General features: G+C 35.1%; 1 protein-coding gene across 1 annotated transcript in view; it reads right to left on the bottom strand.

Moving 5' to 3' along the window:
• LOC101634968 (lymphocyte antigen 75) overlaps nucleotides 1–17,677 on the bottom strand; it is a 70,763-nt gene that overhangs the window by 39,315 nt on the left and 13,771 nt on the right. The window contains exons 4-13 of the mRNA XM_012728196.1: nucleotides 14,199–14,309; nucleotides 13,004–13,144; nucleotides 10,704–10,895; nucleotides 9,685–9,842; nucleotides 8,138–8,248; nucleotides 7,202–7,290; nucleotides 6,891–7,060; nucleotides 5,069–5,268; nucleotides 4,117–4,259; nucleotides 336–417 (exon numbers count right to left, since the gene is read on the bottom strand). Coding sequence (XP_012583650.1) covers nucleotides 336–417; nucleotides 4,117–4,259; nucleotides 5,069–5,268; nucleotides 6,891–7,060; nucleotides 7,202–7,290; nucleotides 8,138–8,248; nucleotides 9,685–9,842; nucleotides 10,704–10,895; nucleotides 13,004–13,144; nucleotides 14,199–14,309 — 1,397 coding nt within the window. The remainder of the gene's footprint in view (nucleotides 1–335; nucleotides 418–4,116; nucleotides 4,260–5,068; nucleotides 5,269–6,890; nucleotides 7,061–7,201; nucleotides 7,291–8,137; nucleotides 8,249–9,684; nucleotides 9,843–10,703; nucleotides 10,896–13,003; nucleotides 13,145–14,198; nucleotides 14,310–17,677) is intronic.

Genomic DNA, 17,677 nt, shown 5'->3' with positions numbered 1-17,677 from the left:
CAGCTAATGTTTTAGATAATAAAAATAAAAGCTTCTTATTATGAAAAAAGAAAACAGTACAAAGAAAAAAATCACTACAATACTTAGGGATAACAATTATACCTGTATTTTAGTAATTCTTTACTATATAGAAAGAGCTAATATATTTTTTAAAATGAAAATGGACTAAGCAACTTGTTTTTCCCTCTTACTCCATATATGTGAATCTATTTGCATGTCAGTAAAGATAGAGCTAAATTTTAATAGTCACAAGGCATATGCCTATATCAATTTACAGCTTGTTTTTGAAGCACATGCTCTTCTACTTTACTCCAAATAAGAAAGTTAAAACTTACTGGTGAATGATCACTCCATTGCCAGGATCCCTGTAAATCTGGGCTTCTTTTATTTAAACCTACCCATAGCCAACGCTGGCCACTGTATAGAAAGGAAGTGTTAAAACAAAATTTAAGTATAGAATTTGGCAAAAATATTAAGCATTTACATGTCTTCAATGCTTCTGTGTTTATTCAAAAGAAATGTCACCAATTAAAAGCAGTTTCAAGCTATAATAAAGTTTTATGAAATAAAATTAAATTCTAAATATGGGTTAGCTCTCATAATAGTAACATATATTTTAAAAAAATTTTTTTTTCATATGAAAGGCAGAGACCATTGCCCTTTGATCTTAAGTGGAAGCAAATGTATGATGACTTCAAACCTTTTACTACAGAGCTTCAATATTAGACAATGTTTTCAAATACAGTTTAATACAACAATGGCATTTCCTTAAGACATTTTTATGTAATACTATCAAATATCTTCTCTTTCAAATGAACAACAAACTATTTGGCTAAATTTTTACTAAACAAATAAAAAAATCATTCCTACTCCTTGAAAAAGTTTAAAATAAACAAATAGTCAAATATTTTTAAATGCCAGAAACCATGTATAACTAAGCCTTTAACTATACCCATACTATAATCATCATACTAAAATGATAGTATTATTAGTTAATATACCTACTATAATAGTATATGACTAATAACACTATATTATTAATAAAGTTAATAATTATATTATTAATAAAATTAATAGTAGTATATTAAGCTAGTTACAATGATGCCACAGTGAAGTGACAGCACATAAGCTAGTGAAGGAGACAAGAAATATATAAAGAAAATAGAGGAACATATTTGAAATCCATCAAATGATATAAAATTTGAATATATTTTATATGCTATAAAAGTTGAGAAAAAGGAAAGGTCATTGTGGAATTCAGGAAATATTTTGTGCTATTGGAAGGACAAAATGAATTTTCAAAGGATAGTTAATGTTTCTTTGGAGCCATTATCTGAGTGCTTAACACATGCCACGATTCAGATTGGTACTCTAAAGAATAATATACACCATAACATTTATTAGCAGGAGCATGCATTGTAAATAATTTCTTCCCTTCAATTAAAATTATGCTTTAGCCAGGAAGATATTTACAGCTTAAAAAGAAGTGGTATAGCCATTTAAAAAAAAATTACAAACTCTAACCCCACTTCAGAATATTCTCTTACATGTATCACAGTTTTAGGTTTCTACAGGCCCGAGGCTCAGGGGTGGCAAGAGGCTTCACCAGAAACAGAGTGGGGAGCAGAACAGGCAGATCGACGAGGTACACTGCTGAGGGGAGCAGCAGGCGCGTCAGGAGAGGTCTGCCACGTCATGTGGTCACCTCCGGGGCAGGCGGGACTCGAACTCAAGCGGAAGTGGCTTTAGCTTCTCAGTGCAGTGCTTTAACCTGCTGCGCCACCAGGGGGTGCCTAGTGTAACCTTTTAATGGCATATGATATATATGAGTACATGGGAGTGCAAATCATATTTGCATATATATTTACATATATAAATGTTATAGGCTTATGAATATAATATATTAAAGAAGGAGTAGGATCCAAATCTAAAAATAATTCCTACTCCCAAGTTTTAGTAGACTATAGGGTATATAGAAATGTATAGCTACCAGGCCAGTGGGAAATATAAGTTGCCTATATTTAAAAACATTTGCTAGTGGCTCTTGTTCCAGAGATGCCAGCCTGTGTCTATGCAGAAAATTTTTTCCCCTTTCAAAGCAGTAGCTCTCTGTCCACCTGTGTTAAGGCAACTTCTTCACTTTCCTTCTCTTTTACTAATAAGCCTGCCTTTTTAAAGTACAAACAAACAAATAAAAACCACCACATTTGCTAGTGAATCAAAATTAGAGCAAATTTAATTTCTCAATTTAAAATAATTATTTTCTTCACTTCTTTCTTCTGTTCAACATCCCTTCATATTTTAATATCAATAAAGATTTTTTTCATTCTCAAGCTTTTCAACTTATTGTAATAGAATGTGAAGACTGCTCTTTCAGTTTTTCTTCTTTTGCTATTTTCCTTCATATAGAAAGATCACTGATTTGTATAGACTTTAGATAAATCCAGTGGAAACAATTAAATACAGTTTGAATTTAGCAGTTATAGTAGAAAAATGCATTTGTGGTTTCAACTAGTCAGAGGTTTCTAATAAGTTTCAGATACAACATTCTCTCCAATTGTTGGATTTCTAAACTACAAGATCTAGATAACTGTCAAATATAGTATAATTAAAAAGTAAGTTGGCTAAAATAACGAGGTTAAGTTTGCTTCTTCACACTTAATTGTGAATGTAACTTCATTTTTTCTAGCTCTTTACACAATATGTATTTTGGGCCTGGGGTATTTGTACAGAATTCCATGCTTCTTTAAGTAAGCATTAGGCATTTTATCTTCATACAGTCAAAAGTAAAACCAAGCAGATGATCAAAGAGTAGTTGCCATTTGCATTTACTATATAGTCAGTATAAAAAGAGTGATTTCAAGGGATTTATTAACGTGTTATATAGACAAATAGTAGCTACTTGTGTTTTTGTGTGTAGTAAGAGATAGAAAATGTTTCCTCAATTGTCATAGTCCTCGTTTGACTTGGCTTATTTGTAGGCAGAGAAAAAGAAGAGTTTGGAACTCCTAATAACTTACCTATAAAGTGAATTTTAGGAAAATTGAAGGAAAAATTTGATTGTAACTGGGGAATCAAGTCAAACCGAAATTCTCTTTTTATAAATTTCTTCTACTTCAAGCACTAAGAATATGATTTTAAGGCTATTAGGTTAAGAAGACATTACATAAAAGGTAAATGTGTATTTGTGTTAAAATTCCTACTCAACCAAATTTCCTGCTGCATTTGGTATCTGAGGAAAAACAGTATCTCTGCCATAACCCCCAATAAACACTCTTTGATGAGGGTGCTTAGCCTGGTAAGCCTTAGATTTATATCTAAATCCATCTTGCCACATCATGGGAGGTGGTGCACACAGCAGCGATGGCACTGCAAGCAAGGCTTTCCTCTCTAATCTTATGACTGCTTTTGCTCCACAATAGCTTTCCTTGGTTGGCTGCCATTAACAGTCACAAAGATCTTAAGTCTTAACGACTCAGTGCACCATGAATCCCTTTCACTGAAATACAAATAGAGATGGGAAATTTAGATCAGAAAAAGTATCGAACTAATCTGACTTAACTCTTTGCTATGCAACGCACAATTTGGGCAATGGACATCTTGCTGAGAAAGGTCATTTCCTGTGGTGAAAAGCTAGGTGTCCATGGAGAAAGAGTTAGAATCATTTTCTGCTACAAATGAATTTGTTTCTTTCTTCCTTCTCTTCAAACTATGGTACAGTGTTGGTTTCAAAATTTGTTCTCTTTCTAAGAGCAGTGTGGGCAAACAATCTCTTTATTAATGGAGTATGTATTATGTAGGTAACACAAATATGGCCTTGCGTTAGCCAATAGAATAGTGTACAAAGTAAGTATAGTCCCTATGAGTAAAAGGATGGCAATTTATATTGTTATTTGTGATTTTCTGTTTTTTAAATTCAGTATACATCATTTTTGATGTAGAAAAAAATCATTTTTGATTAGAAAAAATTAAGCATTGTATATTGAGGAAAATATATGTCTAAGGATATAAAAATAGAAAAGATGTACACTAAATGCTTACTATGTTTATAACTGGGAACTAAGATTTGTGGTGATAACACATTTAGCATAGAAGATTATAATCTAAAAAGATTACCTGAACTGGTCCATTAGAAACTGATGAAATTCCTTTATCTCTTCCACATGACTAAAGCTAGGGAGGTGTGCTCCAAGGGCTTGGCAGAATCTCTCAGCTTCTTCCCAATTCCTTTTTCTAACAATTCTTTCTGCATGAAATATCTTAACGAAATATAATAATCATTTATTTTCTATTATGAAGGTCAATTAATGTCAAATGTGTGGGCTCCTGAAATGGATTCTTATAGGTACATGAAGACATATATGAATGCACATAAATCATAGTACAGACAGTCTTGAAGAAAGTGTCAACCAAAGGCCAGCACAGTGCTAGCCACTGTTGTCAGAATGATGGCTTTCCTCAGCCAAGCTGGGAAATTGCTCCAAAAATTACCATGCTCTCTTATGAAACTAGGACCTTGAGAGATAAAATGATCCAGGAGGAAAGGGTGTAAAGGGTACAGGAATGTCTTGGGGAGTAGACACCCAAAAAATGTGCTAACAACACATTTTGAACATAATAAAGTTAGATATCTACGAATACAGGAAGAACCAAAGAAGAGACTGCTTTGGTGTGTGAATACTGGCAGAAGGTGGCCAAGTGGGCTGATACACATCTTCAGCATATATTTTTTACATTGTTAGAAGTGAGGGAACTCTTCTTTTGACAATAAGAATTAGAGAGCTGTGAGAATCACAGCCAAGTGTCAGTCTGGCAAGCCACTCACCCTACTTCCCAGAACAACAACAACAACAAACACTAGGAAAGAGTCATTTCTGGCTCTGAATCTCTTTTTGGGGATAGGACATGAGTGGTCTGTGGGACTCTGTTGTCTGACATCAGAGCATCAATGCTCTGTGCCCCCAAACACTTAGGTAGGTCAAATATATGTGTAGAGAGCAACCTAATTTGTACAGGACATGGTAAAAAGATAACTTCATTGAGTCATTAAACAAGAATTTTACTTTACCTTATAACAAGAAAGACTTGTGGGGAAACTATGCCAGCCTTCAGGACAGGGGTCATCAGGCTTGGGGGCTGTCTCCTCAGGTACAGCAGGTCCACTTATGCTCTTACAAATTGAAAGTGCTCTGAAGCTTCTGCAGTCTTTTACTTCCCACTTTCCAAGAGACTTTTCAGTAGACATAGCCACACACCCCCCAGGAAGAGCTAGGATTAAATAGGAAACTTTAAGTTACATTTTTCTTTTTTGTGTATGTAGAAGAACGAGGGTAGGGACCAGAGCTGTGGGGAGCAGAACAGGCAGATCTACTGAAATACACTGCTGAGGGGGCAGTGGGAAAGACAGGAAAGGTCTGCTGTGCCATAAGCCTTAGCTTCCTGGCTGGGGATCAAACCTTGACCATGGTGGTGATAGCATGGAGACTTAAACCATAGGCCAGCATGGAGGCCCTTGATTAAATTTTAAAATTAAAGTCCAAGCATTTTCTAGTTCCACTACCCCTTATTTGAGGCAATGTGCAGAGAAAAAATAAGAAGGGAAAAGGGGGAGAGAAATGTGTTATTATACATAATAATATAGAGAAGTGTTTACTATTTGTTAGGCACTATTCTAAGAGGATTAAATGAATTGATCCAATTCATTTGGCTCTATCATCATAGAGACAATAAGAATTAATGATTTAATCAAGGTCCCGTGTTAGTAAATGATTGACTTGGGACTAGAATCTAGTTAGTCTACATCCAGAGTTGTACTTTAAACCACTATGTTGTCAGGGCAGCTTGAGAGGCTCACATTAACAACTTTGAAGAGTTTTTAAATGATAACAATAAGCCTGAAGACACTTTATACATTTCAAAGGATGTGTTGGTACAATGAAAGTTATAGGTATGTAGTAGCATATAATTGCTTACTATTTATGCCAGCCAGAATTTTATTTACTCACAACAACATAAAAAGATAGTTTATAGGACCCTCCCTGGTGGCGCAGCGGGTTAAAGCACAGCACTGAGAATCTAAAGCTGCTTCCGCATGAGTTCGATTCCCGCCTGCCCCGGAAGTGACCACATGGCGTGGCAGACCTCTCCTGACCTGCCCGCTGCTCCCTTCAGCAGTGTACTTCGTCGATCTGCCTGTTCTGTTCCCCACTCTGTCTCTGGTGAAGCCTCTCGCCGCTCCTGAACCTCTGGTCTATACCCCAGTTCTGTATGCACAAATAAATAAATCTTTAAAAAAAAAAAGATAGTTTATATTATCATATCTATTTTCTAGATGAGGAATAGGTGACTTGTCCACAATCATAGTTAGTGGCAAACCCATTCATATCTAAACCATAAGTACAGGCCTTTAAAATGTTAAGATCAATTGTTTCCTTGTCTCCTTTCCCACAAATTATTTGCTCACTTTATTTAGTGTCAATTCTGCATCATCTTTTGCAACAGTTTCTTCTAAATCTTTTATGGGTATGTTGACTTGATCACTGATTTATCACAAAGGGTAATAAAGTATACAGATCCATAGCCAAATGGCAGAGATCCATGGAGCCCAGGATGGGGAAATGGCAAGAGCTTCCGTGCCCTCTCCAGGTACATCGTTCTCCAAATCACTACTCAGGAAGCTCTGAGGGAATTTTATAGCTTTTTATGATGAGTTATTGCCAAGGATTTTCATAGGAAAAGGATAGTCATTGTCTCTATTTATGGTCCTGGAGACTTTAGTCTTGAAGCTCATCAATGATGTCACTTTCAAAGGTAAGTACAGGGCATATTTGGGAGGGACAGTGCATTTTACAAGTCACTGAATTCTACGCTATGAGGGCTAAAGCACTTACCTGGCTCAAGATATTTCCAATTAGAAAAGGTTACAGCTCCCTTTTTTCCATTAAAACTTGACCAGCTATATTCTCCACTTGACTCTATGTCTCGCAGGCCAGTCCAGAAGTACTTTCTTAGAGATTTAGTATGCTTTTTAATCATATCATTTATATATTCTTGCTCAAATCTACAAAACAAGATCAAATTAGCATGTTTCTTTTTTATTACAATGATTGGGGTACTACATCATTTGAAGATGCACTCTTTTTCTTAATAAGATCATTTGGCAAAGGAACCTGTAGTTAAAAGTTCACAAGTAGATACATACCTGCTAGTTATAGTCAGATTGCACTTGGTTCCAAAAAGGACCTCATCCTCATAAATCTTGTAACAGATTTCTCCATGTCTCTTCCAGCCCTAAGTTAGAAGAGACATATTGTCAAACTATCTCCAGACAAGCAATGTTCTGTTACATTGATAACATTTTACAACTTGTGGAAATGAAGGATTTAGTCTGTGAATTTATACACCTGATGATGAGGACAGGATACAGTTTCACAGATACTCTCCAGAGACTGTGGCTCTGTGTCATATAGAAGTTGTGTCTTAATTCTTTTTATCCTTAGTGCCTATTTCACCTTAAGAGTACAGTACAGTTGAATTATTCTTGAATAGGAATAAGTAGGGGAACTAAAGATATCTGCATTGAGGTTAATGATCATATGCCTTTTGTGGGTAGAAATGCATTGTTTCTTCTAAAGAACACCAGTATGGTATGATTCCCTGACCTCTGACTCATTCTAACATAAACAAACAGTGCTAGTAATATCCTGGATTTTCCAATCTAAATTGCTTAAGTTCATGTCTGAATTATTCAACACCATCCCTAACCATAAAATAAGAAGGTATTATACTGCTTAGAAAAATTAACACTGGGATTTTAAATACCTAATTTGTTTTTTACTTTAGTATATTTTATTGGCGTAACATTGGATTACAATATTGTTTGTTCTAGAAGTAAAGGCTCTCCCCTTTCAGGTGTTACCATACTGGACCCACCACCAATAGACCCACAGTCCACCATTATAGTCTAATATGCTTTCTCCCCACTTCGTTCTCGCCCCCCTTCTTTTCTGCCCCCCGTTGGTAGCTTCAGCACACAATGTTAGTTTTCTGGGGTTACTGGTTAGCTAAGCTGTATATGACTCTGTTGGTTTTTCTATATTCCCCATAAAAGTGACACACACATGTCACTAGTACATACCTGATTTGAAGGACATGTCTTCTCCAACTTTGTATCATTCACTTTCTCTCCCTCTTTTTTACATACATATTTAAGTTTCTCTTCACAGGATTGGACTTTCCACTGACCTACCTTTTAAAAAAAACAGGAAAAAAAATTCCACTAAAAATTTATTTGCTGTATATTTAGAGTGAACTTTAACTTATTTTAAATCAACACAGTTTCTTTGCACAAAACTTAAGGGAAGGAGAAGGAGGGAGGGGAAGGAAGAGATTCAACATGAACGAATGAATGATTAAATCTTGGAATATACTTCTAGAAAATGTTACCCAATAGGCCTGCACGGCTGTGGCTCACAGCCAATTACTTCAGCAGCACCTCAAGGTCACAGTACAGATGAATTCCAGTTTCTTATAAGAAAAGCTATAAAAGTATCAAAAGACAGTATAGAATTTGAAGAGAGAATTAGACACTATAAATAGTTAGCATAGTTCTAGCATTTTTTTTTTCATGTGAAAAAGTTTGCACACAGTTTAAAAACTTTTGAGCACATCAACTAACCTTTTGCCTCAGCTTCCTTATATGTCAGATGACTATGGTGGTTATAATAGCTACTCTCTAAGGAGTCCACAATCAAGTTTCCTCCAATTGTAGTCTGAACTTCAAAGTTCTTGTTTTTAAATATGCTACTTAACATTTGTTTTGCTTAATTGACTAAGTCACTCTGCTTTCTTCTATTTAAATTTTCATGTCAGTTATGATCAAGGTCAGTTTTGTATTTTAGAATGCTCTTTAGTATGCTATCAGTTCACTCTTGCCTATGACACTTCATTTTAACCTTTGATACTCTTGTAGAGACAAAGTGGATATCCTTTTAAATAGAGATGTGACATTCTTCTAAACTGATATTTGACACTTTTCTAAACACATTTTGCTACTGAAACATTTCTAAAACCCATACTATTTGTGGTTTCCATTTAAATCTCTTTAGAAGGTTGGGTGACACAATCAGCCACCTAAACAATTAGGAGTCCATAGGAGAGTGATTTAGTATAAACATGATGGGTCCTTCTGGCTCAAGATTCTATCTTTCTTGAATTTTTAACTAAATCATGTTCAATAGACTTTAAAGCATTCTATAGGAGTAAGAGAATCTCTGAAAAAGTTTGGTCTAATTTTTTAATAAAAATGATTTTTTCCCACTTCTCAAAGCAGGGTAACTATAAAACAACCTGAACATGAGTTCAGAAGATAGGTTTCTTTTCCCAAGTAAAATTGTGGCTATAGGCGAAATATCACCGTGATGGTCTCAAGAAAAAGCAGCTTATTAGAATCAATTTGCAGGAGAATTTGAGTCCTAAAGGGATATTCTTGCTCTGCTTCAGAACAAAATAGATACTCTCAGACAGGAAACAGATTGTTTTTTTAGTAATTATTTCCCTTTCTTCTCAGTAGTTATCAAAGTATCTTTCATTTTCTTTTCTTCTTTAAACACAGATATACCAACCAAAGTAACCTCAATATTATTATTAGACACAGCAATAAGATATAAACCATAGTTTTCTTACCTGTCCAAAATAGGAGACACAGTTGGGAGTCTTATTATAGGGAACATTTGGCTCATTCTCATTCCAGTATGTTAGAGTAACTTCAGTACCATCTGACCACTGAAATAAAGGTGGTGTATTTATGTTTCTCAAGCCTGTCCATATTTCTTCTTTGGCATCTAAAAGAAAAATGTTTTATTGTTTGGTTTTACTTAAGTACGTACACACACACACATACATATGTATGTATGTAGGTAGGTATGTATGTATTACTGATTTTGGCATTCTGATATGAAGTTTTAAGAGCCCTGATTTTTTTAATTAGTCTATTAAAATGTTGGTAATTAAGCACACTCTGTGGTGAGGGTTATTCAGTCCACTTAGGCAGGAGAGTAGATAGTACAGTGTACTATGATCTGAAGACTGGGAATTTCTGTTATCTGGCTAAGATAAACCCTGCCTTGTAGAGAATAATAAACTTGCACAAGTACAACTACAGATATCCAAACTAGAACAAGAATATTGTCCTTCACAGCCTGAATTACTATGCTGCTTTTTAGGAAAAACAGCACCATGCTGGCCCATAATAGGTATCTTCTAATAGTTCTTATTATTAGTGAATCCTAGGAGGAGTTTGTAACACTGGACATTGAGTTTTCATTTTTTAGCTTTCAAATAATTACAAAAGTGAAATAATCATTATTTAACTTTCTGGAAGGAATCAAGAAAAGAGGGAAATTATTCAATCAATGGCTGTATGATTAAATTAGTCAGATAAATTTTTAAAAAATAAGATAAAGGTAATAATTTGGCTCTTCAGTTGCCAAAGCTACATTTCAACTGCTCAAAGGTCAAAAGTGGTCAGTGGTTATTGTATTGGATAGCACAGATTACAGAAGAGTTATATCATCCCAGAAAATTCTACTGGACAGTACTATCCACAGGATCAAATTATAAGCTTTCATTCTTGCTAAGACTCTGAAAATAGGAGTACTTTAAAATGTTTCAAACCTCTCAAATAGGATATTTTAGAAACTTACCCCCACCATGGAGTTTTGTGACAACCACCTCTACATCTGCTAAAGAATGAATGCTGATGAGGTCACTGCTGTAGCTTTTGCATTTCGTATGTGCCTTATCCCAGGAATCACTTTCATTTGCCAGCAGATAGCAAAATCCATTATTTGGCAGCCAGCCTTCATCACAGTTGGTGTCTGAGTAACTCCAAATATCTGTGGGAAAAGTAGTTATTTATATTCAAGTAAAGATACATTATTTTGAATCAATAACATTGTAAATTCCTTTTTCCTGAATTACAAGGCTTCTAGAAAACTGGGGAATGTGATATCAGATAGTACAGTGACATGAATTTATGTGGTGTCTAATGTATACACAGCACATAAAAGTGACTACAGGGGATTGGATAACGATATGACTTATGGGATATAAATGTGCTACATGGCTGGACTCAGACTATTTAAGAAGGGATTGCCCTTAGCCCCAGTAGACAAAAAGATAGTATGGAAACCATGGCTGACAAATCTCTTCTTGAGTTTGAGATTTGTCTGGTACCTGCTGTCTTTGAGAGGTGATGATAAGGTAGACCCTCCTTTCATACATAGTAAATTTAGCAAGGTGACATGCACTAGTGCTCACTGTTGAACAAAAGAAAGAGGTTTAAGGAACAGCACTTATACACTCTATACTCAAGAGAGGGCAGCAAGAGAGGGAAAGGGCAAAGGCATCCCTTTTCCCTCCCCTTAATTAAAAGTAGAGTCTTCATGGAATTAGTGATTCATTGTTGTGACCAGGCTAAGATAATCAAATAGTGGTGAAGAAATATTACTGAAAAACAGTGATGTATAAAACTGCACAGAATACTTTTACCTTTCTTCATAAAACTAGAAAATAGTTGTGACTGTTTGAAATGTTTGTTGAATGAAAACAATATTTAATAATGTGGACAGTTTGTTTTTTATTAAAGGGCATAATTCAGGTTTAACTAGCTTCTCTCACTTGCAAGATAACTAACTTAAATGTTCTGAAATAGCTGTTGCTATTGCATTTTATAGTTATGACAAAGGAATAGAAGAAAATCATTCATAATTGAACTTAATCATTTTCTTATCCTAGTCTTTGTTTCTGTAAGTACATATTTTTATAAAATTAAAATGGTAAGTAGGCATATAATTTTATTCTTTGTATTTTTCTGCTAGCACAATTATTTTAATAAATGCCTACCACTCAGTCATATAGGAACATTATGGCTTACTTAATAATTGCTACTATAGGATATTTATTTGATCTATTATCAGTCACTCTGGTTTAAATTTCATTTGTGCTGTCTTTTCTATTATGGCTTTTCTTATATGGACTAAATGTGAATTGACTCAACTAGGAAAATGAATGTTCATTTTGCCCCACTATTTTAAAACAGGCCCCTACATTATTTTATATACTCATTTTTTAATACTAAAGAAATTTTTATGGATGATAAACCACTTCATTCTTTATTCCCTTCCTTCAATATTCTCTAAAGCAAGACATTTTAAAACCTCTTTTTTCCTCTCCCAGTTTTGACTATTAGTCTCATATTCAGTGAGATTTCAATCAAATGCCAGATATATGGTAGGATCTGTGCAAGACAGGAAGGGTAAACTTCCTTCTCTTCAAAAAGCTAGCTATTCTTGTGTCAGGTCCTTCAAACTCCTGGAATAGACATGTTCTCTGTATACATTTTGTCCCTCTGCATCTCTCCTTTTCCAGAGATTTACAACACAAAGACCTAAAGAACCAGTCTGGCAAAGAAGGATGGAAGAGGGGAAGACATTGAGGGTCAAGGGTTGGGGAAGTCTGGGAGCACTGCTGTGTCCATCATTTTTGATTTCTCAGAGGCAGGTAATACAGAAGACCTTGCCCTAGAGCAGTGGCTTTCAAAGTCGAGTGTGCAACATAATCATCTAGAAGGCTGTTTAAAATATAGACCACTGGGTCCTACCTTCAGAGCTTCTAACCCAGGAAATCTAGAGTAGGTCCTGAGAATTTACATTTCTAATAGTGCAGATGAAGCTGATGCTTTTGTTCTAAGGACCATACTTTGAGAATCATTGCATAAGGAAAAAGAACAGAAATATATTTCCTATCTAGCATATCTCTATCTTCCTATGGGAATACACCAAACCCAGGCTTTACTTATATACAGTTGCTGATATCTAACCACAGGGTCAAAAATCAAATGCTTTTCTGCATGGACAAGATTAGGAGGAAATAGTACCTGAAGTGGATTTCCTTTACAAAACTGTGACTTTAATAGAGTTGTAAAAGAAAGTAAGAAAAATACCTGTTAATGCCACTGAGTCGTTTAGTGGTTTCTTGCAGATGTAGGGAAGTGTAGCTTCACAGGGGAAACTGTGCCACAGACCAGACTCAGCATCCATTTTTGCACAGCTTGATCCACCTACTGTCGGTGTACTAGGCATTTCTTCAATGGCAGGATTTTCAAAGAGTTAGAAGGAGATGTTTAGACCAGGGTGGTGGTTAGAAAAAATAATTTATATTCCTAATTTTTTGCTTCCATGGGAGCTCATTAAACAGTTGAAACTTAATAAATAAAATGTATAAACCTCGGGGGACAATTATATGCTAATGCAGGTCATTCTTGTATAATACAGACTTCTTGGGATTATATTCTGATAGAACACAGCTGACTTAAAAGACAAAACCAAAACCAAAAACCAAACCTCTGCCCCTTGAAAAACCATGTCATATCCTGTGATATCCTATGGTCAGCAGCTCTTGATTATCTACTTTATACAATAAAAATACTGAGTTATGATTTGGTGATCTTTATGGTCTTAAAGATTAAATAATGTTTAAGATTCTGTTTACTGAGAAGAGTATTTACAATTAATAGCATTTCATTAATTAAAATGACCTACCAGTAATTACTGAACTTAGTTCTCTTATATAAGTGTAGAGTGCTTTGTCCTGAAGTGTTAATATATAAGTCTATATTCAAAATAAACCTAACTTTTTTTTAAGTTATCTAAACCTTTTTGGGGAAATATCTTTTGGATAACTAAAGTTTTATTTTATTCACTATAAAATGTCCTTTTAGTTAATGTGTAATAAAATATAACCATTATGTTGTCAGCACTTGGGTGCTATAGAAGGGAGATCCTGAAGAGTTAAAAAAAAAAAAACACGAATATTTCTGTATTAGAGAGATGCTGTAGAGGTAATACAGTATGTATCAGTCAGACACATTATGTTTCTGGGCCTGTGGTGGGGCTCATCTTGCTCTTAACTAGAAATGGAGGGTTGCTTAAAGGTTGGAGATAAATGTTCCGTGTTCCATGGTGTGATTCAACTTGACTAATATCAAAATACAGGACAGTTAGGAGAAAGACATTCTCCTGAGAAATAACCATATTAAGAGTTGTCAAGATTTAATATTTTTAGAAGGTCTCAGTAAGTGGAAATCTCCTATTTCTTAAAGCGTTTTTTTCTGTGCTTAGTATGTAAGAAGAATTTACCTGGGTTCCAGTTGAGAAAGTTTAATGGCTTGTGGTTGGACCATTCCCAGCCTCTCGCAGAGAATAGCTGATTTAAGCCTATCCAGAAAACTCTAGCAATGCCTTCTTTTTCTGTAAAAGTTCACAATTTTAAAGATTGACAGAATTAACAGCTATTATCTGAGCAGACTTAAGTTTTTACTAATAGCACAAATATCGAAAGGTAGGCATTCCTACAAGACACTATCCGACAAAGACAGACAATGTGACAGACAACAAAACTTCAGGTTATTGAGACATCCACAGACTGGTCAGTTAAGTGATTTCTACTTTCCTGTTAGCTGTTCAGTTCCTTTTCTTCTAAGATAAAAGCAGAATCTTCTCAGAATAGCTGTTTGACTATTTTTAACTCTGTGCTAATATAGAAAAAGCAGTTTCCATTATATATCTAGATTTTATAGATCTTAATGTATTCCAGGCTGACAATTTACGTTCTTTGAGAAAATGTTATTTACCAGGTACTAAGGCTATAAAAAGCAAAATGACAGTCTCTGGCCTCATGAGGATTTCAACTTATAAGAAGGAAATCAGTATGCATCCTCTAAAATGGTAAAATGTGACTAGTGCAGTTTCAGAAATGTGTGGAGGAGTTATCTCATAGGCATTAATACTACTACTCTAGAATCCAAAGAACCAGTCTGGAAATATTGAAGATAGACAGATACCATAAACCCCTCCATACAGATGTTTGCCACGGTGGAGGTGTATCATTGAAATCTATTATCCAGTAACTAAATATCATTAATGAAAAGAAAAGATTGAGAAGCAGAAATAATGTAAACTGTGAAGCCACCTGCCAACATGCCACTCAATGCGTGTATGCCCACAGTGAGGAATGCAGTCATGCTTGTGTGGGTCCATGTGTGCTGGAAAAACTATGAAAAGTATATGCAAGTGACTGTAAGGATTTTCACATCACTGTCAAGGAAGTCAACAGCATTGTTTGAGAAACTGATAATACTTCAATTCTACAAAGAAGAATTTGAAGCTATTTAGGCCAGGTAGAAGAAATAGAGCAATTAATGAAGTGGTCTACAGAAGACAAGGATGATATTCACAAACAGGGAGAGTTAACAGGTTGGAATTTTTATAAAGCTGAAATATTTCCAGAGGTGAAATATTTAAATATTTAATAAGTTTCTTGATACCTCCCAGGGGATTATGTGTGATATATTACTGTAATACATACACACACACACATATACATATCTATCTGCAGTTACAGATAAATCTTTGTGCTCTACTTGTAGAAAATTATATTTACACTTTATATTTTATTTACATGTAGAAATCATGTAAATAACCATAATCATAATCATGCTTTAAGGACAGTTTGAGGGTGATTTTGACTATGCACAATTTTTATTTTACTATAGAATTTAGAATCCAAATGCCTAAAACAAGTCACCTACTAGAACTAACACTCAGCGAGGAAGAGTTTCCCTGGGCAGAGCATGAATAGCAGCAGCCAAGATTAAAAGGGCCAAAAGTAATAATACAGATACCAATATTCACAAGATAGGCAAGAGGTTCGTAGGTAAATAAGCCCAATAATCACTCCACTGAGCAGCACTGTTAGGAGTAAACTGCAAGAATACACCACACTTTCCAGGAGTTTGGCTGTGAAAAAGACAGACTACAGGATGTAATGGTTGAAATTTCATCAAGTTTATAGCCTGCTGGAGAAAAGTCAATGAAAATTTGAGATGCAAGAAACAGTGTGGATGGGAAGAGCTTGGGGAAAGAAATTAAACTTGAACAAACTGGAGGGGAGATAGTTTGGATAAGTATGAGGGTTAGCAGCTATGATTCATCTCACTTTATATCAAGAATATAGATATTAATGATATACTACTAAGGAAGGAGTTGGTATTGGAGCAGGTGATTTAGGAGAATTCTGAAGGGAACTCTGGATTCACCCTTTCTTTTACCTTAGTAGAAAGAAATGTTGTCAGTACTTGTATACAAAGACCTTGAAGACTTAATCAAATGTAACGTTTTCCTCTTTAGTAAAAGCAATTGATTCTCCAGCATTCATAAAGAATCTCTGTAAACTAGGATGCATTTATGGTATTCCAGACTCAACCATATCCTGACATTTAAAATTCCTTTCATTCATTCTAATCAAGGGTACTATGGATGACTATTTGTAACCATCCCACGTTCAATGCTATTCCTGGAAGATTTTTCAGATGTCTCCCAGAGGGAGTCCAAATAATTCTATTATTCCCTCTGATAATCTTATCATTTACCTGCATATGGCAAGCCCACATTTTCAATGGAACAAAATAATCTTTGGATGCTGTCAGGCTTTTAATTTCCTTCATTTCAGCATCTTATATGTGATCTGTATTGATGACTTATTCTTTACTAGAATCACAAGATTTAAAAATTATGACTACATTGGCAAATCCAAATATTCCTCATGAATTTTATGCCAGGAGGATGTGACTAGGAAATAGATCCATTCTAAATCTTCTGGTTGGGCCACAATTCTTACATGACCTGGAAAATTTGGAGCTGGACTTTTTCTATAAAAGTCTAGGCAAAGTTACACAGGTGATTTGGTAATGGAAAGCCCATGGGGATTACAACTGAGATGGAAAAAAGTACAAAATGATGTAAAAAATAAAAGAAAAAGAAAAAAATAGTCTAGGCAAAGTTGATAAATATGAGGTATGCTTATCACATTTTTACTATCAAGAAGTAGATGACTGCTAGCTTAAATTTTCATTCGTAGTCAAATGGGAAAGACCACCGGGTAAATATTTTTTGGCTGTCCTGGAGACAGATTCCTGTTCAGATATGAGCCTATATTTATATTTCTTTCCCCACCATGAAAGACATCAGGACCTGGTAATGATTGTACATCTTAGATAAGGCACAGAAGAGTATCTTAAAGATCAGAAAGGCCCTAGCCAGTGGGGACCATGACCTAGATGTATGTTAACCTTGGGGCACATAACAAGGTGAATCAAAGTGAACAGCTCCTCACAGTGAAGGTCAATTAGAAAGAATTGCTCTCCCCAACCAGTTCTGTGGTTACTCTTTTGGATTTCTGGGATGAATGTGTTTAGAGAACCTCTGGAAGACCAGAACCCTAAGAAATCTCATTCCCAAACAAAATCCAGTGGGTACAAAACAACAACTAAAAACTCCAATCTCTCACTCTTAGACTCTTATATTAATAAAACAAAACCAAAACAAATTCAGTATGGGGCAAGCAAAAAGTAAAAAGAACGTTCTTTTATTAGTGCATAGGACTTATCTTCAAGAGCGTAAGCTCTGAACTGAAGCTACTAGACAGGAAGGGTTGTTGGGATAAGAGCAAGGGGGAAATGAGTATTTTACAACTTCTTTTTAAGTTGGACTTACTGTGATCACATTTTGCCTCAGCCAATTATTTGTGTGCGAACTTGGACCAGTCACATTTCTTATCT

This window comes from Condylura cristata, unplaced genomic scaffold (genome assembly GCF_000260355.1).
Source record: "Condylura cristata isolate star-nosed mole 26May11 unplaced genomic scaffold, ConCri1.0 scaffold00002, whole genome shotgun sequence".
In the NCBI taxonomy this organism is placed as follows: Eukaryota; Metazoa; Chordata; class Mammalia; order Eulipotyphla; family Talpidae; genus Condylura; species Condylura cristata.
The sequence above is the reverse complement of the archived record's forward strand: the minus strand, read 5'-3'. Positions and strand labels throughout refer to the sequence as shown.